This window comes from Fulmarus glacialis, unplaced genomic scaffold (genome assembly GCF_000690835.1).
Source record: "Fulmarus glacialis isolate BGI_N327 unplaced genomic scaffold, ASM69083v1 scaffold12915, whole genome shotgun sequence".
NCBI classification, from domain to species: domain Eukaryota; kingdom Metazoa; phylum Chordata; class Aves; order Procellariiformes; family Procellariidae; genus Fulmarus; species Fulmarus glacialis.
In genome coordinates this window covers 36,795-64,048 of record NW_009211232.1, presented here as the reverse complement: position 1 = coordinate 64,048, position 27,254 = coordinate 36,795, and the positions used below count along the sequence as shown (strand labels likewise).

Genomic DNA, 27,254 nt, shown 5'->3' with positions numbered 1-27,254 from the left:
GCGCGGAGGAAACTCCAGAGCCAGGCTGCACGAGAGGCACGGCTGCTGGTAGCAAGGGGGATTTTCTCCAGCAAATGGGAAAATTTAAGCTAGAAAAAAAAAAAACAGGAAAAAAAAATCTGAAGGTAGACGTGGCCAACACAGCAGAAACTGGACTGTGGTTTCAATCTCTTGTCCTTACAAGGCTGGCTGAGAGGCTCCCGCAGGAGCATCCCAGGTCAGGCAGTGCAGAGCAGGAGGCAGCGTCCGTCCCACGCACGTACTGGGGGACGCGTCCAGCTTTCCCTTGACTCATGTCTGGTGCTGCACACCACCAGACATGGGCTGCGTGCTCCATAGGCTGCACTGCAAAGCAAACGAGTACTTTTAATAACTGTTGCAGCTAATTGCACAAGGGAGCAGGACCCACCCAGAGGAGAAATGACTCCTCGGCTTCTGTTTATCCTTATGCCTTACAGCTCTGTGCAGGCGGCCTTACATCAGCCGCTGCAAACGCGGTGTGGCATCACCATCACACACTGCAGTCCTTCAGAACAGAGTATTTGCAAACTTTGATTTTCCCTTCCACTTCAAGCTCCCTGCTCACCCAGGTCCCTGTTAAAACTGCTGCCATCCACAGGGCCAGCGCTCCGCTGTTGATTTGTCTGCATTCCTCCGCTTTTGAGCGAGCACAAACACCGTAACTCTTTCAATGGGATGGGAAGGTATGCCCAGGGCAAAGCAGCAGCCAAGCAGTAGGAACTGCAGGAAAGGAAAAGGCAGCCAAGATGCCTTAAAAAATAAAGCAAACACAAAGACCTGCTAAAAACATCCAAAGAGACAGATATCCTTAAATCAACAACCGTCATGCTCAGATACTCAGCTCTGCTGGCTATTTTTATGTATTTATGTCTGTTAAACAAAGCACAATCTATCTGCTAGGATTTTTGGGTGTGAAACAATCGGTTATGCACATCGAAAGTGGGATGTAACCGAACAGCTTCCCCTACTCTGCAGCCCCAGCCTGGAAGGACAGACGGACAGGGAGAGGGGTGCGTAGACTGGTGTGACAAAAGGCTGCTTTATATTCACTCGTTCTCAGCAGCCCGGCCAAGCACTGTGGTAACATAGGCAAAAATAATATGAGAGGTTTCTGCAGCTATTTTGCAAAGAGGAGGAAAATAATAGCACACAGTTCAGGTTTTTAAAGGAAAAAAAAAAAAAACCAAAGAAAAGAAAAAACCCCTGACAGTCCCACCTCTCTCCACCCCAATAAAGAGAGAACATTACTCTCAAATTTCATTTTCCTATTGTAAAGTCAGTCTTTATATTTGCAAAATGAGCATTTTTAAACTTTTTTTTTAAATTGTGTGTTCTGGGCAGATGGTCTGAACCCCCCCAGCAGATTAGAAACATATGCGAAGAACAAGAAATCTAAACCACACGTTTTTATTAAACTGCATGACTTCTAGTTCAAATTTCATCACATTGAAGTAAATATTTTCTCTTTAAAGTAGCAGCTGCATGTTAGGTTACCCATAACAGATGTTTCATATATGTACACATATGCATACATGCATGCAGGTGCCCATACACATGTGTCCCATGCTTGCTGATAAACTTTATAGATGTCAGCATGAGACCATATGGCTGAAGCCAATTTTGCAATTTTTCTTTTGAAAGCAACCTGCCTGTGCACACACATACACAATTTAAAAAAATTAAAGCTGTAAGGGTTCCAAAATTTCAGAAATACAAGATTTAAGGTTGCACACCCTAAATCCATCACTCTGTTCAGACATATTAGCATATAGTCTTTAATTATTACTCAGGAACATGATACTTTTCCAGAGTACTTCCACCTCATGTGGCGCACAAGTGACAAGGACGCTTTCCCCCGCAGCCCCTTTGCACGCTTCTCTAAGCTCCGCTTCGCAGCCGCAGTGCTTGCATACATATTTTGCACATCCATGCTGCATATCTAAGCATGTATATTTTTAAGTGTGACATCTATAGATGCAGATGTTAAGCACTGCTAACTTAAACGAGCTCCTCCTCTATCAGTGGAGGAAAGCATGCAGATTTGGGTACTTCTGAAAGACTCTGACTTCCTAATGACTTAGTTTCCACTTCTGGCATGGGGCGCACACCCAGCTAAAGCCTGACATATCCCTAGCCACTTTCCTGAAACCAGGGCTTAATACTTATCCCCGGCCTCTTCCTGTGAAATCTGGGACATGTCAAACACTGCTATTGCCGGGTGTTTGCAGAGCACCTGGGCATCACCTCTGGAGCAGAGCATGTGTTTCCCACTGGAGCACCGACCGCACGCCAGATCCACAGGGATGGACCCTGAACTGGCCAGCACAGCCTCGGGAGCCCACACCAGAGGCACTCATCTTACCATGAAGCAACCCGCAGCCAAGGGCAGGCTCCCTGTCCCACCCAGCCCTTTGGAGGACACCACTGCTCTCCACCAGCCTTGAAGCCCTCCTCTGAAGGGCCCACCAGGGCCAGCTTGAAGCCAGCTGGGCATGTGCCATTTACCCCCCTCACCAGTCACCCAAGCCAAGCCCTAATAATCTTTGGGATTTCCATCACCTGCAGCAGATACAAAGCCAAGCCACAAGACCTGTTCATGGTACCCAACAGAGCTCTGATTTTAGCCCCAACAGTGCAAGAAGCCCAGACTCTCAGCTGGTGAACACCAGCTCCTGGGGGACCCTTAGGGCTGGAGGATGAAGAACTGCATCCATCTACAATGAGCAGACTGCTGTGGCTCTCCTGGCCAGCTGGGGACCATTCTCAGCTGACACTCTTCTCTTGAGAAACCATTTACAGATCTCCTGCAGTAACACCTTCTCCAAGAACAGAAAATGGGACAGGAGCTGGAGTCCCTTGGCTTGCTGGGACTAAGTCACCAAAGGTTCCAGAGGTTCTCATAGCTGTGGGATGGAAACCTTGCAATGCTATTTATCTAGACCATGCTATTAACCAGACTTGACTGGAAGAAATAACTCCTTTGCTGGCTTATTCTTGAGTTGCTGGCTAGGCAAAGGTGTTCCTTCTATTTCAGGAGAAGAGAAAAAAAAAAAAAAATGTAAAAAACCTGACTGCAGAGAACCCTTCCAAAGTGACTCAGTTTTCTTTGGCTGCTCCAAAACTCCCATAAACACAGTAAATAGTCTGATTCTCTTTTCCCTTCTCCAGTTTTAACTGAAAAATAGGAAACCCAATTCTGAGAAGAGCTGGAGAGAAAAACAGGTTTAGACTCTGCATGCAGGGACAGCTTGGCAGAAGGACTTGGCACACTTGCACCACCTCCTAGAGAATGTGAGAGATGTTAAGGTGAGACCTGGTGTAGGTCCTTAGCAGACCTGATCTGTGCATGCTCCTTCTGTGGGATCTTAAATGTTGCCTCCATTCAGCTAGGCAGAACCAGTTCTTGCATTTTTGCCAGCACAAGGAGCTAGAGCAGAACTGGGTCTGTCCCTACAAAGATCCTACCCTGGAGGCAATATTTGGAGTAGAGCTGTTGTACGCAGTGCAGGCATGCTAGAAGGAAACACCTTCACCAAAAAAACAACCCAGCCTTCTGGCCACCTCTGTAATTACAACTGCTAGCAACTAAATATTCATCTCTTGTGTATACCAGAAACCACATTGAGAGTTATTTAATTTGAAGGTTTAAACTAACACATGAGGAAGCATTCTCCTCTAATGAATTGATTAGGACAGCAATGCATTTTTTTTGGCTGGTTTCCCCTGAAAGCAGGCCATGTGCGATCTTTGTGCAGCTACAGGTGTGTCCATCTATCTCAATAACTCTTGAATGTGATAGCTGATTTCAATCCCTTTTGACAGAGGAAAAAGGCTCAAGATAAACAAACTCCTATAAATGTCATGGAAATGGACAGCTAGGTAAAAGAAAGGCATCATACAAGTTCGTTGTCTGAGGGGAGGCTTTGCAGCAAGTTCACATCTGATTAGATATAGGCACGCACAACAAGAACGCATCTCTTTAGTGTTCCTACCATAAGAAAAGTTTAAGCAACCGTTAGACACAAATTAGAAGGAATCTAGACCTGACTAATATCAAGGCATCTCTGAGATTCCCAATTCCCACAGTAACTGGGAAAAGATGAGCCGAAGCACCACAAAATAAGCAGTTCTTCTTGCATTTCTGCCTATACATAGAAAACACCCTTTTCTCCTCAATTTTCCAGACCCAAGAAGAATGGAGGAGAAAACCAAGCGTCTCCAGGCCTCAGCTTGCCAGCTCCCCTGGCAGCTCCCAGAAGAACATCATGGGACACGGCAGAGCCCAAGGGTTTGCTGCTACCTGTCACCAGATGTCCGCCACGTTCAGGCTGACATTGCCACCCAGGCAACCTCTCTTTACTCAGAGAGAGTGGCTTATCCGTCTGCACAACAGACTTGTAATCATTACTGGCTCTCCAGCAAACACACCAGGATCAAACCCTGAGAGTTATTTTTTTTTTTCTATATGACCACACAGCAGCTCGTCACTCTGTGATTTCTGCCTTCAAACTCTTCATTTGGTAACTTAAAATCAGCATTTATGTCATACTCCACACAAATTACAGTGTTGATCCCTAAAAATAGAGGGCCCACAATCACCATGTGCTCTGTTGTCACTGTCTTTACATCTAGCCCAAATACAACCTTTATAGCATGGTCACTATACAGCTGTTGGTTCCCCCCGCCACCCCATTACAAATGCTTAGCCAGGAATAGTGCAAATAGCCAGGAATAGGATAGCTTTGAAAGGAACACTTCAAAAACTGCTCAAAAATTGTACTGCTGAGTTCACAGGTATCCTTTAATAGATGCACCCACCATCTGTTTACAATATTAATACCACCAGCTGAGAGTGACTTCACAGTAACAGATTATTCAAAAAAAACCAAAAGCTATCCAGAATTTAAACACAGTTTTCTTTTTTCCTTTTCTTTAAGTTACTGTCTATTACAAAGTGTTTGCAAAATAGCAAGTGTGAATAACTCCACAGCAGAAGTTTTTCAAGCAATTCCTTCCAATTGTCTTCCAATAGGAGCTGATTTAGCTCAGGTTTATTCACACAGTGTGGTTTTGTTCCCTAATTGAAGCATCAAGTCAGATTATGCTTCTGAACCCTTGCAAGCAGCAAATTGGACTATTCAAAAAGAAAAATCTCTTAATATTTGCTCAAAAATTTGCTTCCACAGATATGCTTAAGCAGGGCAGCTCAGGAGACACCTGGCAATGGGCTTTTGCAACTGTAGCCTCCTCTTGACAGTCAAGGAAAGAAATTTTCATGCAAGGATAAAATAACAGGACAGTGTAACAAGGTGGTGCTCTCCCTGACAGCCATCACAAGTGCCCAGTGTGACAGCAGGGCTCAGACCCCACCGATCGGTGATGCCGACTGCTGGGACAATCTGGGAAGGTACCAGAACCAGGCAAAGTTTGGCTTCACTTCAGTGGTTGCAGTGAAAAAAAAATTAAAAGAAAGATTTTCCCCCTCCTCTGCATGCACACCCTGCCTGCTGCTCCTGCGGTGCAGGGGAGGAACGGGCAGCAGCTTGCACCCACACCACCGCCCTCCGTCAGGGTGCCGATTGCTTCGGTGGTGCCCTGAGGCCAGGGTGAGGGGCCCAGCACAGGTCGGCATTGCCAGGACAACAGCCCCACAGGCAACATCCCACAAAACTCATTCAGGCATGCTGGAAAGCTATATTAACTGATAGCCTGCACACATTGTGGGAGGCATTTACATAAAGGGAGGATATTGTCAGCCCGACCTTCCACTGTCCAGCATGGAAATTAAAAAAAAAACAACCACCACAAAAGCCCAGCCCAGACCTCTGAGAAATGAATAGGACAAAATGAATGGATGTCATTGTCTATCATGATCTGCCAGCCCTTTAACTAGCAGTTAATAAAGCTGAGGAAGAGAGGAGAAGATGAAGCAATTCTGAAATGACACCCTCATTTTGCATCCGGTGTATTCCAAATAACACTGCCTTTCTGAAGCGTATGCTCAATATCCTGCGCTCCATAGAACAGGCTCAAAAAAAGTTATTTACTCCATTTTCCTCATCACATCCATCAGGAATCGCTGAAGAAACCCAAGTCCCCATTTCCCCTTGTCCTCCTCTGCTCTTTGAGCACCAGGTAGCCCAGCTCTCCCCCACCAGTGCCACCACTCTCCAGGTCCCAGTTGTCATCACCTGAAGGTCATCCCCATTGCAGCAGGGCCCCAGCAGCCCCATGGCCTGGCTGATGTCCCCATCTGCAGTCCGAGGGTCAGCTCTGGGCAGTGCCCTTTTATCCAGGCTACGTTTCTCATACAAAATGAAGAAATTGTAGCGTTTGCCTCGGAGAGGAGATGCAGCCTGGAGGGGAGCGTGCAGCCTCTGAAAACTCCGTGTAAACCCAAATAAGAGCCTGCAAGGCTGCCAAAGGCTGCTCAGCCTTCCCATTTCTTCTTGTGGTCGTGCAGACCTGACCACATACTCAAGTTCCCTATTTTCTTTACCATTTCATTCAGTGCTGCGTTTCCCCCATCCAACTTCATCTCCTGATGTCACCGCCTTACCAAGGGCTGATCACACTGTTCCAAGTTTCCTCTCTCCATCCAAATCAAATAATCCACTAATAACCAAGCTAAATGGCTGACTTTTTCCTATAGAAGTTATTTTTCAATGACATATGTGTGAACCATAAGGGATAGTTTAGAAACAGATTCTCCCCCATTACAAGCTGCAGCACAGCACATCGCGGCATTGCTCTTTTTTGTCTTCCCCCTCCGCGCCGAACGATGCCGTTTCCTGGCTCCGGTTTCACATTGATTTATTTCCCTTTCATCTATGGAAAATTAGGAACGAGATCAGCTTCTGCTGGCTGCGCCGCCCACACGAAGCTGGATACGCCAGCGTATTGTAAGGGGAACTCTCTCACAGTGGAAAATATGTAGTAAAGTAAAGCTCTTGGCTTAAGTTACACATTTGAAAACTCGCTGTTGGAGCTTCGCTGAGCCAAAGTGGAGGCAGTTGCTCAGTTTTTACTCAGCCCTGTGTAAACAGGGTCGCGGTGTCTGCCTGGGAGGTGTTGGTCCCAATGACCCAGAACACTTGGGCTTCGTTCCCACCCCTGGCTACGATGGAGGTGGGGGTGAGGGTCTAGGGAAGGTGGTGAACAGTCTCAAGAGAGACTTAAGGAGCAGCCGGTCTTGGTACAGAAAAGGAGGCGGCAGCAGGAAAGAAATCCAACCTAAGGTCTCCATCAAGCATCTAGCCATGACCATCCGTGATGGTCAAACACAACAGACAGCATTTCGCAGCTCCGTCAGACAATTCACACCGCTCCTACGAGGGCAGGAAGAGCAAACAGGGCAGCCCCATGCTGCTGCTCTGTGGATTTCCCATTCTCTCCTCTCCTCTCTCCCTAAACACTTCCCAAACTCAGTACAAAACCCCAGGCAAGCCCTCAGACAGCTCCGAAGCCCACGCACGGCTCATTTTGGAAAGCCTCAGCCTCCCCCAGTCTGGGCTCACTTCCATCGCCAAAGGGTGGCTTCTTTGCTTCTAGCAGCACATCAGGGCTTCCTGCTCCCATCCCACAACAGCTGGAGCTCTTCTGAGTACTAAGGTACCTAAAAGCTGCACAACCCTTGCTTTTACTCCATTTTCTTTTTTTCCCTCATAGCTGAATTAATCTGGAAGCTGAGCTGCCGTTTTCTCAGCCCCACAGATGGGCTTTCCATCCCCCGACTGCCACAACCCCAAGATCCACCCTGAGGTTTTATCCTCAGCCCTCCACACCGAGGTGGCTCAGGATCAAGGGTTTTGTATACACAGAGGCTTTTAATCAGGACTTGGAATGTTTTCTGCCCCAGGAGGTAAATACAGAATCCAGGTTTTATGGATTAAAGGGAATGGGGGAAAAATAGACCTGGCTGCCAAAGTTATCTCAGGATATAAGTGGGATTACATGCTTAGCCATGGGGATATCTGCTGACAGACTCAGAATTTAACTTAACACCAAATTTTGGTTGGGAAAGAATTTTTCCTGCATTTGGTGGGTGACAATCACCAAACCATGGAGCACTGAGCAGGACACATCTGCTGGGACCACCCGAGAAGGAAGCTTTTGTGCAGGTTCCTATTGCTATTTCCCACCATTGCTGCAAATTTTGCCAGTGCTGCTCAGGAAAGAGCTGAAAAAGGATAGCTGAGCTGGTGTGCACACAGGCATAACACCTCTCATCTGTACACCTTTCTCCAGGGAACTGGACTGTCTCCTTTGTCGATGTTCACACACCTCTCACCTCCATGCTCCAAAGTATTTCTGCAATTACGTTTCACCACTGCTAATTGTCCATGAAAGATGATTTGTTTTTTTTTATTTCTGCAAGAGAACCTCTGTGCAGCATCTTCCATTCAAATTCAGCATTCAAAAAGTCTTGTGTTTAAACACAAAATCCTGCGTAGCTCCCATAACAAAGCTAATTGGGCACTAGCCAAGCTCTTCATCCCAAGAAAGGGAGGTGGGTTTGTACACCCTTCTCTGGCCTGAAGAGCAGAGGTGAAGTTCAACCCAGAAACGTGGTTATCTGAACAAAACCCATTAAGGAACAGGAACAGATGCAGCGTGACCAGCAGTAGCTGAGCATCACAGCTCAGATTTCGGTATTCTGAGTAGCAAGCTGGAAGAGGGTAAACATAATTTGCAGATAAATTTGCTTATGCAAGGCATCAAAGCCTCAGGAAAACCTTGATATGTTTGCAGACATTCCAGAGCAGGGAACAGTGCACAAAAGTAATATTCACCACAAATTCTCTCATCTCCCCACACATTTCGCTTCAGTGGCCAAAGCACTGTTTGTTCAAGCGGACTTGACCTCCTGAACCACAGCCAGTATGTGGCTACGTGTGGGGAACAATGAGCCCACGGTTAGAGACTTTTTTCCGTGTTCTTGAAGGGAATAGAAAACACACATACACACAAATACACAAATCCCATCCAATATTCTGCACAACTCATTAGGAATACCCTCTTCCAGCTCCCATCCCTAGGGTGATGTATTTATTGTGAACATATACATTCGATCCCGCTCAGCTCTGTCAAAGTAAGTAGTACACCTGCACACTGGGGATGTCTGGAGAGGGCTAGGATTTTCCTTTGGGCTTTGGCAAGCAGCCCAGACTGCCTCAAAAAAAAAAAATAAAGAGGCCTCACCATGTGTAAGGAACATGTGTTTCATTTGTTCATACCTAAACGACAAGGGAATGAGTTGAACACAAAGTCAACTAAGAGGCTTCTAGTTAGGCTGGTCTTTTCTACGCTGGGTTTACTCTGTCCTCGCTGCGATGAGAAGTATGTGCATAAAACCCTAGCTCAGAGAAATGAAGACTTCAAGCAGTGTCCTGCAAAGACAGACAATAGCAATAAAGCCCTAAATTTCAAAGAAACCTGAGCTTGAGCAGTGCCAGGTCAACAAAGGCACAAACCCACCTCCCTGCCTGACCAGCTTATTGCAGAGCTCAATGCTCACCACCCTCTTCTCAACACAGTGGCTCTCCCACGAGTTTGGCTCAGACAAGCCTGTACTTCCTTAACAGTTTGCTGCAGCAATGCAAATGAATCAAGATTTTTGTACGTAGAAGAAAGAGGATGTTTTCCTGTCCACAGGCTTCTGCTCCAGAAATTAATTTTTATACATATAAGACCAATTGGTGTGTCACCTCCCGCATAGAACAAGGTTCCCAAATTAGCAGGCAAGGGGAAACATGCACTGATTTGGGCCAGTGGCACACTATCACTCTCTGTTCTCAATAATCAGTTCTACATATTGCATAGTGATGCTGCCAATAAAGTTCAGCTGGAAACTTCTCCCCAATAGCATGAGTATTTGGCTTTTCCCCCACGCTCAAGCTGAAGAAAATAATCTTTCCCAAACATGTCCATTTGCTCTCCTCTTCAGTGCCTTTCTAACACACTCAGGTCCCTTTGCAGTGCCTTTTCTGCTCCTGAAGCCCTGTCCTGCTGCCTGCTCCCAGCAGACATCCATGTCCACAACACCACTGTAAACCTTGGCATGATGTCACCGGAGAGGAGCAGGTTTCCAGCATTACATCACCCTGTCTGGGCTCAGCAATCAGCCTTCTGCACCTCAGAGTTTCCATGGAAGAAACCAAGCCCCCTCCTCCTCCCTCCTGCTATCCAAGGGGGGGAAGCAAACTACAAACGAAGCTGTCAGCTGAAAGAGTAATGACACCACACCTAAGAGCATCCATCATGTATAACGAGCCTGCCTGGGTTGCTGCCTGCCAGCATTTAAATACAAAACTCTGCCAGGTGAACATCAGGAACAACTAGACACAACTCTGCTCCCCAAACCCCACAATCCCTGTGGTGGATGGAAATTGTTTTGAAGGATGAGCTTTGCCTTCCAGAGACCACTCAGTTTTCCTCCTTAGCAGTTTCACTCTGCAGGAGGTACCCCAGGCCAGAGACAGTTGGGTAACAGCCTGCCTGTCCTCTCCATGTCATGGCCCAAGATGACAGCAGTGATGGGAGCCCTGCGTGGTATCACTTAGCATCCTCCCCACTGACAGTTCTCCCCACTTCCCACTCAGCATCCTTGCCCATGCCCTCCAAAATGGCAAAAGCTCATCCAAATCAATTAGCCTGCAGGAGTCCCTAGTAAGGCAACCATCAGACTCCAAAAACTGCCTATTTCAACCATAATAATAAACTTGTTTATTTCCCACTTCAGTAGTCCCTAGAGTCATGGCACATCGCTATTACGGTGACCACTGTCCAGGAGCCAACAGGGAAGCCAGCGGTTCCTCAGACCAGGGTGAGGTCCTGTGTCCCTCACTGGCCATTCACAAAAGGCATCAACCCTGGATTTTCGTGAGTGCCAAGTATCCCCTTATCCTCAGCATTCACTGTGCTTTGCTAACAAAATTGTGAGGAAGGACCTCTCAAAACAAGCACTTGCTCAGGCTTGGGTGCCTTTTCCCATTTACAGTCAACACCATCCCCTTGCTGCACCCGGGCTTGTGACCGGCGAGCAGGGCTCCCTGCAAGCTGCATCTCACCAGCAGGTTCCTCAGCGCTGTCTGACACTGCCAGCACTCGAGATACTCCGCCTATACCCAAGAGATTTCTATATTAGACAACAGGCTAAGCCACACACTTGCCCACAGGTGCTGCACAAATGGGATTGCACGTGAAGCATCAATTAAAAAGCCCTTACTCAGGATGACACTGAAAAGATTAAGCCCCCTTTCCAGACTAACAGTGCACAGCAGCACCAGGCCAGGCAACCACGCACACCGCTGCTACACACTGCCAGGCTTCCCGGGATTCTGCTTTCTCCTAATCTCCTTCCATGCAGAGTCCTCTTATCTCCTCTGCTGGACACAGGGAGTATAAAATGCTCTGGATGACCACAGCTTCTTCCTTATCACTACCTCAAGTAAGATCAGTACGGCTCAAGGGCCACCACTCTACCTTATTTTTAAATTACAGCACATGCCGTATCTTACCGAGTGCAAAGATGCAGAGGAGGGTTATTCACATTAACTAATGGAGGTGTCTGAAGTGGAAATCCGGACTCCCGGCAGTCGGAACCCCATTCGACACAACATATCTCTGGAAGTTATTACAGCACATGCCGTATCTTACCGAGTGCAAAGATGCAGAGGAGGGTTATTCACATTAACTAATGGAGGTGTCCGAAGTGGAAATCCGGACTCCTGGCAGTCGGGAACCCCATTTGACACAACATATCGCTGGAAGTTAGAAGCGACCTCCACCCAGTAAGAGACATCCATTGCCTTGAGGATAGCACCCAACAGCACCCATCCAGAGATGAGACCAGCGCGGCTCCTCCTGTAAGACTGGGGCTCGACTCGGGACACGCTGCAAGCAGCAATAAGACCAGGCAGCTTCCTAGGCTGATGCTTAACGTGGCCATATTAAAAGCTAAATGATGCACTGCAGAACTGTTAAACATCCACAAAAGCACTTTTATGTTCTGTTTGAACAATAAAGCACATCTCACCATGCATTGTATGCTATCAGAGACCTGAAGGCATTCAATACCAGCAAACTGCAGTAATATCTACACATGCCAACACAGTTTCTTTTACAGTTGATGAAATGGAATTTACCACTAACCAAAAAACCCCCAAATCAAAAAAGTTAGAAACATTAAATATGTGTATTTAGTAATCATGACTAATAAGGCTACATCATTACAGGCAACCCTGACCCAGTCACAAAGCTTGACTGCAGTCCAGATGGCTAAACTGCCAATTAGCCAATAAATCTAAATGAAAAACGAGTTTGAGGAAAGTGTATGCAAACAATTAATCTGATGTTTTCACCCAAAATCCTCACTTTCCTTACTGGCACCTGACAGATAGAGGTCAGATGAAATAGTGTCAGTTTAGGATTCAAGTGAAACCACCTGAAGCACAGACTAACTTTTACAAGGTGTTTTGCAATTCTTATTCTGGATCAGGTCCTGCTCCTCCCTCGGTACAGACACACTGATAAAACCAGATGACGTCCCTGGGCACCTGTGTAAGACGATGCTGTGTGCAAGACCTTGCCAAATGGAGCCAAATATCACATTTGCGTTTTGATTAAACTGACTGCGTTGCTTGGACTCTGGCAAAAAAATCTCACCATTAATTGCAAACCCATCCAGAGGCATAATCTTCAATAATTGTAGACATTTTCTAGGCAGCATTGCACTTGTGGAAGAGCCTAGTTCTGTGATTTAATCCATATGTCTCAAATGCACCATTTCGCTAAAGAGGATCCCTTTGAAAAAACAAAAGCAGAAGAAATGACGAGAAAACCAGCAACTAAATGGAGAATTATTAGGAGACTGGGGAAAGCTACAGACATCTTCCATAAAGAACCCTAATACTGGCTCAGAACATTTTATTTTCCATCATCTCACACCATGGTATATGCTGGTGGTGTAAAACATCGACTCCTTGCACTCCCTGAAAGGCTCTTCGGCAAAAGAGGTGAAATCAGATTTGGCAGGGCCAGGAAAGCAGGCAGCCAGAACTGTAAATTAGCCGCTTTCAGCAGTCTGCAGAGGTAGGGAAAAATACACAGGAGCATGTACCTCTGGTGCATCTTGACAGAGAAATTCACATTAGTAAAAAACCTTAATAAAAAAAGCTTTTTGAAGGTTAACAAAAACTTAAGCATGAGCTCTGCCCAGTTCCTTCCTGACCCTCTAGACTAAGCCCAGATCTTCCAGAACATGATGGGTTCACCACCACACTCATGAGAAGCCTCATTGAGCTCAGTGGAGCCACATTAAGATGCTTTTGGTTTGAGAATATTGGGGACCTTGTTGCTTCTCCCATAAACATACAAATAAGCATTCTCATGTGCTCCGTACCTTGCCACCACTCTGTTTCCATTTGCACAAGAGCCTCCTGCAAACAGGAACAGCAACGACAGCCATGCCGAGGCAAGCTTGGGTCTAGATGTGAACCAGACACGGATTCGGAGCTGAGGTTCCCACAGGACATTTGCACCCGTGAGCTGAGAAAGTCTGCAAATATTGCAGTTACCACCAGTCTGGCTTTCCCCAAAGCCCGTTGTACTAGTGGCATAGCTGTCCTCCTGCAATAGTAAATAGAGGCTATTTGATACATTAACAACAGATCTGCCTGCAAAAGGGGAGCCCTAAACCTCTCCATCCTCAAACACCAAAAAAATACCATAAGATGCACCTATGTGTATAAGAACCCTATTTTCATCTGTACACCTTTCACTAAAGCAAAAGTTATTGATCCAATCTTATAACCTCAGAGGTGTCTGAAAAAAATAACATGCAGAAACTTTAAAAATAAGAACACTTTCCAGAGCTGGAAATGTTACAGCCAAGAGCATGGGAAGGGAGGGAGAAAACCCTGATGACAGCGAAATGAAATCTGGGATTATCAACCACAGTGATAGTTGTTTAAGTGTAAACAAGCCAGAAGATGAAAAGAGAGTTGGCGTTTCAACCCAAGAGCAACACAGCACCTGAACAGCCCCAATGTCTCAGCTAAGAGCGTTGAAGCATCTATTCTGCTTTGTCTTGTTGCACCTTGAAAACATTCAACAGCCCTAAGAGCACCTCTGGCATCTTGCCCAGGCTTTCTGGCTCACCCCAGCACAAATTGCTTTCCCTCCATTTCTGATGTCTTGATTTCACTAGTGGTCTTCAAAAGCACAAAGGAGGAAAGAGAATAAAAAGCACCATCCTTTCAGCATCATCCAAAGCCCAGCAGCATGCCATATCTCATCCCAAGACAAGCTTTGGCATAAGCTAGTAGCAAATACTTTGTCAGCCCCTCACAGTTTCACTGCCTTGGCAAAACAGTGTCCGCAGGTGTCCAAGACCTTCTCACTTTGCATCTTGTTTGGCAGGATCAGAGGAAACCCACTTGGTTTTACAGTACCAACTAGACCAATGAGAGACAGTTATGGTACCCAACTGGACAAAATAAGCTCCTCTTATCTCCAGAGGAGCCAACAATAAAAGACATAAACCTTAAAAAGCAATATACACTGAGCTTTTCCACTCATGGTAAAACTAATTTCATCTACACCAATACCAGACACTACTGCAAACCAACATTATTTCCAGAAGGTCAACACATCAGTTATCTTGTGGGACAATTCTGCAAAATTTTAAACAGATGAACCAAAAATAACTTACATCAGATGTACTCGCTTGTTACTGGGGTACCCTCAGCAGTTTTACCAAAATCTACTTGTTTTTTTACCGACGTCCACGCCACAATTTTAATGATGCCAATCCTAGCTCTGCCAGCCAGGTGCTGTACAGTACTTTTATCAGCACACACAATAGTCTCTTCCTGACAGATCAGAAGACAAAAAGGGATTTGCAGCAGAAATATGGAAGACATTGCGTATCTGGGACTTTGGCAAGGTGTGGACAAGTTTCATTTTGTTCATCAGCCCATCGCTGTAAGTGCTGCTCTACAGAGTAATGCTGAGCTGTAAAACAGGGCTGGGCCGCACACTATTGCAGAAACCAAACTTCTATGGGATTACATGAGATGCTTCAAAACACCACTGCAAAGGGGTTAAGTTCACCTAATCCAGCCCAGAGACAGTAACATTTACCTGCCACAGACATTGTGCAGCACTTTCCATTCATAAAGATCCTCCAGCTGTGGGTTATGGGATTTCTCTGTTCACTGCTGTAATACAGCCACTTCTGGGACTGAAATGCAGCACCAGCGACCTCAGTGAGCCAGGACCTGAACTTTGTTTCAACCCACATCTGCTAAACCAGAATGACTACTTCAGCCCAGAGCCAGCTGAACTGCTTTTCCACCAGCCCACCACAGCAAACAGCAGGTTGGAAAAGCCACCCCATGGGGAGGTACCATCCCCATGGTCCTGGGACATGGTGGTCAACTGGATTAAGTGAGCTGCACACTGTTTTGGTTAAACATGTCAAAGCCTTGCCAGGCTTTGGTTGTGGGTGGGAGGGAGACCATATTTGAGCCTGATTGCTCACTCTGATGGACGGAGCAAGCCCCAGGGAGATAGGTGCTGTCCTCTGAACCCAGCGATGAGTTGTGCATGGAGCAGAAATTCCTTGGCATGAGCATCTTCCAGGGACAATCTCAGATAAAAGCCCACAAAGCACCCAAATAGCCCACAGCCATGGTCAATGGGTACAATATGCAACAGAAACGTGTAACAGCCAGGTAAACCCTCAAGCAAGCAAAGCATTGGCTTGCCAAGCCCTCAAGTTATTCTCAAGCTCTTACCCCAGCACAGGCTACCAGGGGTCAGCCTTGGGATCAACAGGCTGCTGCCAGCAGAGATGGGCTCACACTTCCAGTTTCCACACAAGAACTGATGGGATCCTGCACAAAAAGGTGACTCCCACGATAGACCACAGGCAGTGAACAGGCAGCTCCTGCGGTGCATCACTGCAGAGCGGAGGCAGGAGCAGGGCCATCACATCACCAGGGCATTTTGGGAAGGCTCCCTGGGTTTTCGGCAGAAGATGCTTTGCTTTCTGGGAAAGAGACTTTCCCAAACTTCCTCCTTTCTCTATTCCTACACCTAACCCATTAGACTGTGCTAGGACTTGGTTTCTAATGTGTTTTAAAAAAAGCACATCAAAAGAAACAGTTAATCCCTCTAAAGATGAGATGCATTCACATGTCTTCTGACTTCCTTCCAGTGCTGCTGTAGCCACAGGAACACTGCTTACTACAGCCTGCAAGCAGAGAGACAATGTTTATCCTGCACCATGGGCTATTTCTTTTTTCTCTGCCTCTCTCACTGCAAAAAGCCCTTTGCTGTCTCACAACAGCATCCTCTCAGTCACAGCTTGAAGCCGGCCGCCACTTCCCAACCCCGGCGCGAGAGCCTGTCCTGACATTTGTAAACTTCTGTTTTGAACAACAGCTCAGCACAAAACTTAACTTGTATAACCTAGGCTCCAGGCTTGGCCCCTTTTCAAACCTACCCAGCACTCCCCCAGCCATACAGAGAGATCCACACAGCCCCTGAACTAATTGAATTTTAATGAGAGGAAGTCGTTTTTCCACTGGAAGAATGTTGTGCTAGAGAAATATTTTGAAACTCCTCTAACCTTTCCTGCCAGGCTTTTTCTGCAGCAGAGTACGAGCGAGGAAGTCCCCATCTGGGCACTCGATTGACAAATAGAGCAGAGCTGCTCCGCTTGCAATCCCAGCTAAACCTGGAGCTTAAATAACTACAACTTTCAAAATAAAAAGTATTTGGGTTTTATTTGATTTCAGTCCCGACAAGGAGGATATGAATTCCCACTACGTACAGCTCTTGCTGATTCGTGCTGAGACACAGCCCATCTAAGCCCTCCCCAACACTGCCTTCCATCCCACTCCCAGCTAACTGGGTTATTTTAAATTTCCAGCAAAAGCCACAAACGTGTAAGAGCCAGGCAACTCCACGGGTGCAGAAAACACTGGGGAACATCTTGTTAGCTGAGGTTTGCAGAGCAGTTGCCTACAGAACAGCAGCAACTTCATCTCATCGTTCTGCATTCAGTCGTGAAATTATCCGCTTTCCAGGAATATATAACTTTAAGAGTTTACACCCATTTCCCATTCTTCTGAGCCACATTTTCCCCTATACAGTTTCTGCTTAGGCTTGCAGAAAGAAAAAAGGAGGGGCCAAAGGAAATTAAGTTGCTGAGATATGAAGGAAATTAGGTTATAGTCCACTGCCTTCATGAAACCTATTAATTACATTCAGTTTAAAGCTGCTGGTATCTTGATTAGTGTATGTGTGGATACACTGAAAACCCTCTTTGTCTGATAAGGATGACAAAAGAAAAAAAAAGGACAAATACTAGAACTAGAGTGTTTCTTATATATGTTAAGGCACAGGAAAAAAAAACCTTGCTAATTGTCTGGTTCTCAGTAAATGCCTGCAATGATCTTGTAGCTGCGACTTGTACCCAGAACAGGCAACAGGCTCCAGTGGAGGGGAACACTTGCTCCGTTTTACCCCACCTCCCACGATCGAGGAGGTTTCACAAGCCCTTTGAGCTTGTACCCCTAGATAAGTCCTTTTCAGCAAGGGAGCTGTGGCCAGCCCCATGGGAAGGGCTAACAGTGGAGCTGGGAGAGCATTGCCACCCATAAGTGTGTGTTCCCTTGCCTGGCAGAGGCATCAGCAGTCCTAAATCCAGGTGAGCACTAAAAGCCACCTGGGAACATCTCGAGCTTCAGGGGCAGTTATGAAAACTGTGTTACTTTGCCAAATGAAGTAGTCTTATCCAGTCTGGATGTGATACCAAGTTCTTTAAGTGCATCTACTAGATCCCTGGGACCAGCGCCTCCCCAGAAAAGCTCACCACTTTATATAGCAACTCCATTTAAAATACAGCATCCAGTGCAACTGCTGAAATTTTTGGCAGAACGTCCAACACTTGCAAAAGACACTCCAGTGCCCATTAAACCCAGCTTTTACTTTCCATTTTAATTGTTATACTTCCCAGGGAATGTCTATTAATTTAATACAATTTAGAGATTCGGCTCTAACTCTGTAACTGGGATTTTGGCAGCAACGTTCGGTCCATGCATTCTTGCTCTGTTTACAGCAGACCAGCTCCCAGATGTTGGTAATGTTAAACAGACTGGAACTTTCCTTCCAAGTGACAGCAAAATGCAGACAAGAGCTGGCTTCGCTACTGCTCTAATTATCCACCAATAGATGTTCCCCATCCCTTTGTTGGGTTGGGAAGGCCCATGAGATATAGCTCTTTCTCCACATAAATGCAATAAAAGTAAGGAGAGAGATCAATAGGTCTTAGTTTACACTCCATTGCACTGGCACCGATTTCAGGGAAGCAATTCTAGCTTGCAAGAAAGATCCAGGACAAGATTCTCATACTCAGAAGTGCAGCAGACCACAGAAGTTGAGATTGCTAGTGAAATGCATACATTAAACTAGCTGCTGAACTATGGGAAGAACTTCTACCATATGTACCTTGTCTATAAATAATCCTCTATCTCTTTGCTTAAATCAGAAGAGCTCATGAGAACATTCCACCCATCACGATTTTGGTTTGCTTTTCAAAAGCAGTCGCTGTGTGGGAGGCGACAGGGCTGCCAAACAAGCTGTCGAGGAGAGTCCCCTTATGTCATGGCGCAAAAAACCAAAAATCAATGGCCAACACATGGGAAAAGAGCAAATTCCTATAACTCCAGAGTGAACTGTGACAGGCAAGGGAGCTGCTTTCCTCAGCCTTGGTTTACTGCCCCTGCAATTTTATATAAATCATAACACAAGGATGAATGAAAACCCTGTGAGCCCTTCCCATGCTAAATGAGCCGAGAGCACAAGAGCTACAGACCTACAAAATCCCAGTGCAGGGGCTGGTCTAGAACCCCAGCAAGGCCATGAAACCAGAGAACCAGAGCAGCTCACTCCAACAAGCCATCTGGCCCACTGTTCTCATCATTACTACAGAAAGTATTTACCTAGTTGAAACAAAAACTTAAAAAACTTAAATTACATACGACAGTGTTCTATTATGCAAAAATCCAACACAAGTTTCGAAAATGAGCTGTAAATACCTCATCAACCAGAACCCAGTTCATCATCTCTGTGGAACATCTCCAGAGCTGTTCATTGTCATGACTTACCTCAAAGACTTCCTCATCCAATATCCTTGTTCCAAATACAATGATGCCATTGACATCAATGATGGGATGGTCACTTCGGTCCAAAAACTTGGTTATCTTCTTTTTACAGTCCAAAATCAAGGTGACATTTTTCTTCTGCACACTGATAGCTACTCTGTGCCACCTACAAGAACACAGTCCACAAATGTGTTAACCAGAGCCTTGGGCTTTCAAGAACAAGCCAATTATTGTATAACAATGAAACTTTCATAAAATTATGTTCTGCAAACCTCCAAGCCAGCCATCATCTGCAAACGCATGAAAATTATCCTTAGGCAGACCCTAAAGATTTTATTTTAAATAGAAAGGCTGTATTGACAGATGATGTCATTCACTTCTCATCCCTCCAAAACATGTAGGAGTACGCCAGTTCTGGCTTCAACAAAAGGCAGAGGAAAAAACCACACTGATAACTCCCTGGCTATCCCCCTTTTTCACCCTTACGTCCTGCAAAAGACTCAGTGTGGATTTTGCAAGACAAACTGATTTCTTAAGGCCCTTTGCAGCAAGAGTCAACAGTGTTCCTATCCCCATAAGTGTGAGACAATTTGCACTGACTGGTATGTGATTCACGCTTTTTATATATGCAATATTTATTCACCAAAGGGCAAAGTTCAAGAATGGGACACTTGGCAGTGGTCAAAGGCGTGTATATACATTTATATATACGTGACTCCTATTTTACACAATGTTCAACATGCTGGTATTGATATAAACAATGTACTGTTTTTTCCTTTGTGCACAAAGTTTCACTTACTTGCCATCTGCTAGGTTAATGCCTCTAAAGAGAGGATAGTCTTCTGGGCCTGGCTTTCCTGTATGGTCTTCATACAGGAATACAGGAGATCTACCCATCTCCACACCAATTTGCTGGATCCCTTGCTCATTGTAAATTGAGATCAAGAAGGACTGACCTCCTTTCTTCGCTTTTACAGTGGTTAGAATGGAGAAGTCCTCTGGGAATGGGGAAGCTGGAGTGGAAAAGCAAAGAGGTTAGTTAGGTTTCCTTGAAAATTAATCCCTACAGAAACAGTCCTGTTGTCTAATGACCCATGGGGAGATGACTGGTTTATCCCTCCAGATGCATGCACACCAACCCTAACAATTTATACCGGGCAGCATCTTAGTTGCCCGGTGAAGATCTGGCTTTTCCCCCAAAGCCTGCTCTGATACAGGGTTGGGATGAGCAGCAACCCAAAGTAGACTGCATCAGCAAAGCCAGTTAGAGCAGTGTCCCCCAAGGGCTACCTGCTCTAACAGCACATTAAAACTCCGGTGCAGAACTGAGCATCTCTGAGGATCATTTGTTTATGAACAGAAAGCCTTTTTCCAGCCCTTATTGCAGTCTGTCACAGAGCCAAAAGCCACCCCACATTTGAATTTGCAAGCAAAGGATGGCAAGGGGCCTGCTGTTTTGGGAAGAGACTGTAGTGCTGGGGAAACAGAGGTTTTAAAAAAGCTGTTGGTTTACATCTGTATTATTTGCACCTAACCCTTCCTTAGTGTGCCCTAGAGCTTTTTAGGAGACAAGGCAAAAACTTACATATATCATGAGGTCTTCAAATTAACTTAAGATATCAGAGGGACAGAGGAAATTAAACATCCCCTGCCAGTTAGGCACACAAAATACTGAAGGGTTTTATTTAAGGGAGCAGGGAAGTTGCATCAGGTTTTGTCTATTCCAGACAAGAACAGAGCATTCTGTGGCTTTGGCTTTCAGGGTTGGTGCAGACACCAAAAAATCTGAACACAGAAATAAATCTGGCAATCAGTAGGAGATTCTAATTTGTCTGCATATTAAAAAGTATCTAACAAATTTCCTAGCTTTTTCTACACTCAGGAAAGCAACACTGTCTGATCTCAAGTGATTCCTGTCTGTATTTCTGCAAGGTTTGGAGGATTAAAGCCATTAAAGTACAGAGCAGGTACAGTCAGTAACAGAAGCAGTACTGTGCGCAGGGGAAGGGTCAATCCCTTCAATGCCAGATCAATACATTTTAAGTTTCAAGCCAATATGGGCATCAAGTCACCCCCTGTGCAGGGCACAACTCCTCCATTTGGGTTTTCTCTGCCATTCAGACTGGAAAGATGAGCCCAAACTGAAAAGCCTGGATGCACATCCCAAACAGACATCTTATGAACACCAGAAGCATTAGTAAAGGAGCTTTCTTGATCAAATTATTGGAGATGGGACCTATTGAAATAGGGAGTACCTACAGGGCATAACCTCCTCAGATGCTGCATTTCAGCAGCGTGAGACTTGCAGGGTATCTTTCCTTTAAGGTCCAGGCTTTCAAAAAACAAGGATTGCATTGTACCGCTGAGTATCTGCTTGGGAAATCTTAAACCACGGCAGGGCAGAGTAAAGTGGGGCAGCCCCACCACGGGCACTGCGGTGTGCGTGCTGGGACTATCTACGTGTGTGGCAGCCAGCGGCACGCAGGGAAGGGAACAACACAATGGATCATTTTTAAACTACAGATCCGTAGCCATATAAAACCACAAAAAATGTCAAGCTCGGTGCCCATAAGCTTCAAATAGATTTCCTTCACCCCTTTAGGCTTTTCTTAGATGGTATCCCAGGGCTGCATAAAGGATTTTGACCCAGGGAGGGGACCGGGAACATGAGAGCAGGGAATTCTTCCAACCACAGCAAAGCTAGCAAGTTCAAACGCAAAGAGCCCATGAGCTCACCCCTCTCCTCTTCTGCCTGGGAATTGCTTTAACTTTTATTAACAAACCAGTGTTTAAAACACATCTAGCTGCCTAGCACAGGGCTACACCACCAGGCAGTGGAGGAGGCAGGAGGCACGAGCAGGCTGGGCTGCATCGAAAATGAGCACTGCTGCAAACAGCTTGTGCAAACAGAGAACATCAAGTGGGACATCCGAGGGTACCTACAGAGAGACACACCGTGTTTGCACCAAGTTAATATCCCCCACGTTAGTTAAATAACATTTGGAAAGAACCATAAAGCAGTATTCTGAACAGAGGACTCACAGTCAGTAACTAAATGCCATGATTACAGCCTGATTTCCCCCCAGAACACAGACCCTGATATTTGGCAAAGGCAGGCATCTGATTATTGTGCCTCCCATAGGATGCACTGAGCTTTATCTCCCTCCTGCTGTATACAAATCCTCCTGTAGCACTGAATCAAGACCATACGCCTTCCTGGTTCCAATTACAGGCTACAGTTTTGGGCCTTTTATGTAAAATAGTTCATGTCCAAAATTTCATTATGAATCCACAATACAGTACCTTTCAACTTGGACAAGCTGCCAACTCATTAAAAAGCTGCTTTTAATTTTTTTTCATTATTATTAAAATGTCTCCATGGTGATGCGAGTTTCTCAACCCAAATAACCATAATAGATGGATTATAGCTGACGTTACTCTATTACTGCTCTGCTGTCCTGGCAAAATAACAATGCCTTCACTGTCATAGCCAGAAATGACCCAGGCTATTAAATGATGTATGAAAACACATCCACACAGACAGCAATACTAATAAATACATCAAAATAAATATATGAAGCACATAGAAATTGACCCAAATCCCCTTAAAGACAACGGAGACACCCCTCCAACAACAGCTTTGGGATTAAGCCCTTATATTCGTTCACTTCTTCAAATGAGCTCATGCTGAAATGTTGCACATCCATCTCTTCACTTAACAGCACTGCACCGGTGCTGAATTTGGCTCAGCTTTGCTGTTTTATCCCACAACCAAGTCCTTTCAAATTCACTACATGCATCCTCCTGCGAGGCAGCAAAGGGTTAAGACCCCAATTCTGCAGATGGAACCATGGAAAGAGCCAAGGAGGTCAACAGTGGGCAAAGATCCTCCACCCCACGCAGTCCCCACACGCTGATGCCATTAGCTTCACTTGAGCAGATTGCATCTGTGGTATGCCCCAATATGCAAACCAGTGGAATCAGGCCGAGTTTCTTCTTTCCCAAGCACCATGACCAGGGATTAAAGGCTTTTGTGCAATCTCATGGTCTTCAAAATAGGAACAGCTGGGATCTCTTCCTAACCCAGATCCTGCAGTTGTATCCAAACATAGCCTAAAATAAAGAGCCCTGCTGCTGATCTGGGAAGGACAGGAAAGCTTTAGCTGCTTAATAGCAAAAAATCAGCAAAAACAATGAGCTGATCCAGTTCCTGACACAAACACAAAGCAGATCTGTTGTGCGAGATGGTGTCATTTCCAGAACCGCTTTTCAAAGGAAAACAGCTCTTCAACAGTGTCACCAACTTCTGGCCTTTTTCTTCATTTGAGAAGGCTCTCAATTTTGGAATGGCTTGTTTTCTTCAGAGATGACTGTTCAAGTTGTAATAGAGATTTTTGAGCTCTTAAATATATATGCAGACACCCACAAGCAGCGTGGAGAATACAGAGTTTGCTAGAAGAATGCAAATGACATTTTGCTGGCTGCCACTGAAAACTTTGCCTTTCTTGCCTCTGCTGGAAGAGCACAGTTTTGCTGGGAAGCAGAACTTATTTAGGAAGCAAGGACAAAGAGCATCTCAGCAGATTTTCTCACTCTTGTGGGCTTGAGAAAACAGACAAGCTTTTTATATATCTCTCTTGCTTTGCTGGCTGTGGAAGCAGAATGCAAAGCCCATAAAATTACCATCCTAGAAAAGCACCAACTTCTAATTAACACAAAATATTATGTGCAGTGTACATTTGCCTAGGGTGCTCTATAGCAGAGAGGGAAAGTCATGCTACAACCCACCCGCCTGTTAACGTGAAATCACTAAAACCACATTTCTCCTGGTACATTGCACTGCAATTACTTTGTTATCTTTATCTTCTCTCTCATTCATCCGGTGGTGTGAGCTGAAGTCACATCTAGTTATGGAGATATACTGAGAAAACATCTGTTGATCTGATGGAAAACACTGGGGGTTCTTCACTTCGTTCTTCCCTTATTTCCTTAGCAAGCAGCAGAGAAGACTTTGGAAGTCTCTGGAGAAGGACAGAGCTGCCCACTGTTGTCCAGATGATGAAATGATTGAAAAGTTGCTTGATGACACCAAAGAAACACCAACCAGATCTTCTCACCCAGGGAAGAAGTAGATGCAAACCGAGCACTCGGTGAGGACAAACAAGTAATAAGGTGGGACAAAACCAAGAAAGTCTCCTACAAAGCTGAGTTCTCTCCTGTGACCACGGTTCAGTTCTGCGTGCTGTCTTGTGCTAATCTTTGTCATAAGTGGTGTCATCCAGTCTCCTTGCTACTTTAATTAGCCAGAATACTCCATCCTTGTTTTTATATCTTGGGGTCACCACCGTGTGCTGGTTTCCATAACACAAAGGCAATCAGGCAAGATTTCACAGTGGCTACAGCAACTACTGAAAAGCTCTCAAATCCACTCCAGTTGTATATTCCAAACTGCAACCATTTCCTTCAAGCACTTCTGAGCTTTAAGATACCAGTTGGACCAAAAATTTGGGTCATTTCAGATACATGAGAAGAGTATGTGAAAGCAGTCAAACACACACTGGTTAGGTTGAGCTGATCTCGCCTTGGGACGGATGGACTCAGGGGCCACTGCAGGGCCCTTGCAGCCTGACCCTGGGATGAATATTCCCCATATCCACAGACACCATCCGCTGGGACACAAAGGCACAACCTAGCAGAAAGGTGCAGTTGGGCACATGATGATATTATCTATAGTCAGAAAGGACTGTCCTGCCATGGGCAGCAATAAAGACAGATATAGGGTCCATTCTGCACTTCTGCAGACATTGAAACAGGGCTTTAGGCAAAACTGAGCAGCTCCTTCGCCAAGGGTTGACCATGCGATGGAGGGCTACCAGCCCACAGCCCAGGCACAGCTGCTCTCATCTTCGCATCAGGCTCTCAGTTCATATGCAAGACAGGGTATGCTCCTGCTCACCATGGTTTAAATATAATTCACCTGCTTATTGTCACAGTAGGATAATAATGAAGTCTGAAAATAACCTTAGTGATAACACATGCAATGAAGGAAATACAGGACTGGAGGATGCAAGTGCATCAGCAGTCCAGCCTCGGAGTCCTCCTTTAGGCCACTGACAGGCTGGGTCTGACCGACACAGCATGTTAATTAAAAAGCATTGGTAGTGGCATGCCACATTACCTCTGATTTAGCTAATGCATTTTGTATCATTAATTCTCTCACAAACACCAAAGGAGAATGTGTGTGTGTCTGTTTTGCTTAAGTTATTTACTGCCTCACAGACAAGCTACATGCAGTGTCTTTCTGCCTCATTGCTAAACCTCAAAGGCACTTTTCTCACCAAACCTAGAAAGTCCTGCCATGCCTACTCCCAGCATCCCTGCACTCCCCCGTGTAAAACGGGGATACAGCAGTGCTCCTGTATGGCTTTGGAAGGAAGACTTCTGATGGTGACTAGTGTTCAAGACTGAAGCTCTCCGGCAGCGAGCAGTCTGGGTCCATAATGCGTCCAGTCTTTTTACAAGCACATTTTACTCTACAGTAGAGATTGTCCCTTGGCCTGAAAAATTAAAACACCCCAGTACATCCTCAGTGACAAATAAAATGGTCAGAAGCCCACATGCTCTTCAAGGGCTTTGTGTACTCCTGCATCTTAGTGGCTTTCTCTAATGAACCTCTGATTTCTTCAAACAACTTCTCTTGGGACATCTGTTCTTGTGGGGCAGTCTATTATTTTTATATGGTGATTATTTGTGTTATGAGAGACACCACAGCCACAGAATAAGACCCTACTGTGCTTGGCACTCCACAAACGCAGAACAAAACACGGTCTGTGTTCCTTTGCATCTTCCAAGTCTCTCTCCCCAGCTGGATGTCACCGTGCGATAATGAGACAGCAGAAACTTTCTAATATAGGAGGGAACAGATGTAGGCATTGGCCACATCTTCTACAGCAAAACCCGCCACCATGTGCAAATGCAATGATAAAAGAACAACTTACTGCAACGTTATTTGATGGTTGAATGTTTGCAGCCCCCTGAAACAGCAGAATCGCTCCCTGCCAAGGGAGCATGCAAGCAGACTTGGAAAATGAAGGAATTACGCAGTGCCCTACACGTGCCTGCAGAATCCAAGAAAAGGATCAGATGTTTCCATATGACAAATAAAAAGCTGCAGACTCACCAGGATACAGCTGCTTTGTTGGTGCACTAAGCTGAGCATCTTTTGTTACTCTATAAGCAACATCTGCTTCTTTTGAAGATCTTCTGCTTGTGCAAAACCCTGTTGTTTTTGTTATACCATCAGGTAAATTATGAAAATCTAATACCTTCAAGAGGTCTGCAGGTTCAGCTGTAAAAAGAAAAGGAGAAAACAAGAATTAGCAGGCAATAAGACTAGCACTTGCTCAGATCCAAGTCATTATTAGCCAGCCTCGCACAAATCATTCATCACAATTTTAAAAACAGATGAAATATGTTTTCAATACATCTGCAAATACAATGTTAATACCAGCTTCAAAGCTAGGATACTGTACTGCTGGTCAGAGACACTAATTCAATACAGAGAGGAACAGCTGATCAGCTGTCTGCACAAGGAGAGAAGGGAGAATATACTGTCTTATTAGCTATAGTAGTTATATTTTCTGGATGTCTTCACCCAATCTCCATCATTCAAGCACATCCTGAAGATTAAACATTAGACAGGAAATTCACGATCTGAGAGAAAGGCTTTAAATCAATAAGTTGCCATCATGCTGATGCAAACATTTCCATTCTTTTTTCTTAGGCTGGTTGATCCAAAAAGTTGTTTTGAAGCAAATACCTGAGCAAGCTTCCCCAAAGGATTACACACACCATGCAAAACAACCACATGTAAATTCACACTAGCTGGGATAACAGGTAAATCCACAGCCACGCCTTGGGGTATAAACAAGTTATAGCAGAGCAGCATCCCAGCACGGTGCTCACAGGCTGTTCACGCTGCCTGCGGGGCTCGCCCAGACCCTGGGAGGGTTTGTGCACAGCATCTAACCCTGCCTGGGGTGAAGGCAGGTGACACGG

At 45.4% G+C, this 27,254-nt stretch overlaps 1 protein-coding gene across 1 annotated transcript in view; it reads right to left on the bottom strand.

The window, feature by feature from the left end:
• LOC104076557 (collagen alpha-1(V) chain-like) overlaps positions 1-26,544 on the bottom strand; it is a gene marked incomplete at both ends in the record, with an annotated part of 58,251 nt that extends 31,707 nt beyond the window's left edge. The window contains 3 exons of the mRNA XM_009577467.1: positions 19,200-19,362; positions 19,996-20,209; positions 26,377-26,544. Coding sequence (XP_009575762.1) covers positions 19,200-19,362; positions 19,996-20,209; positions 26,377-26,544 — 545 coding nt within the window. The remainder of the gene's footprint in view (positions 1-19,199; positions 19,363-19,995; positions 20,210-26,376) is intronic.
• Between the last annotated feature and the right edge of the window lie 710 nt (positions 26,545-27,254).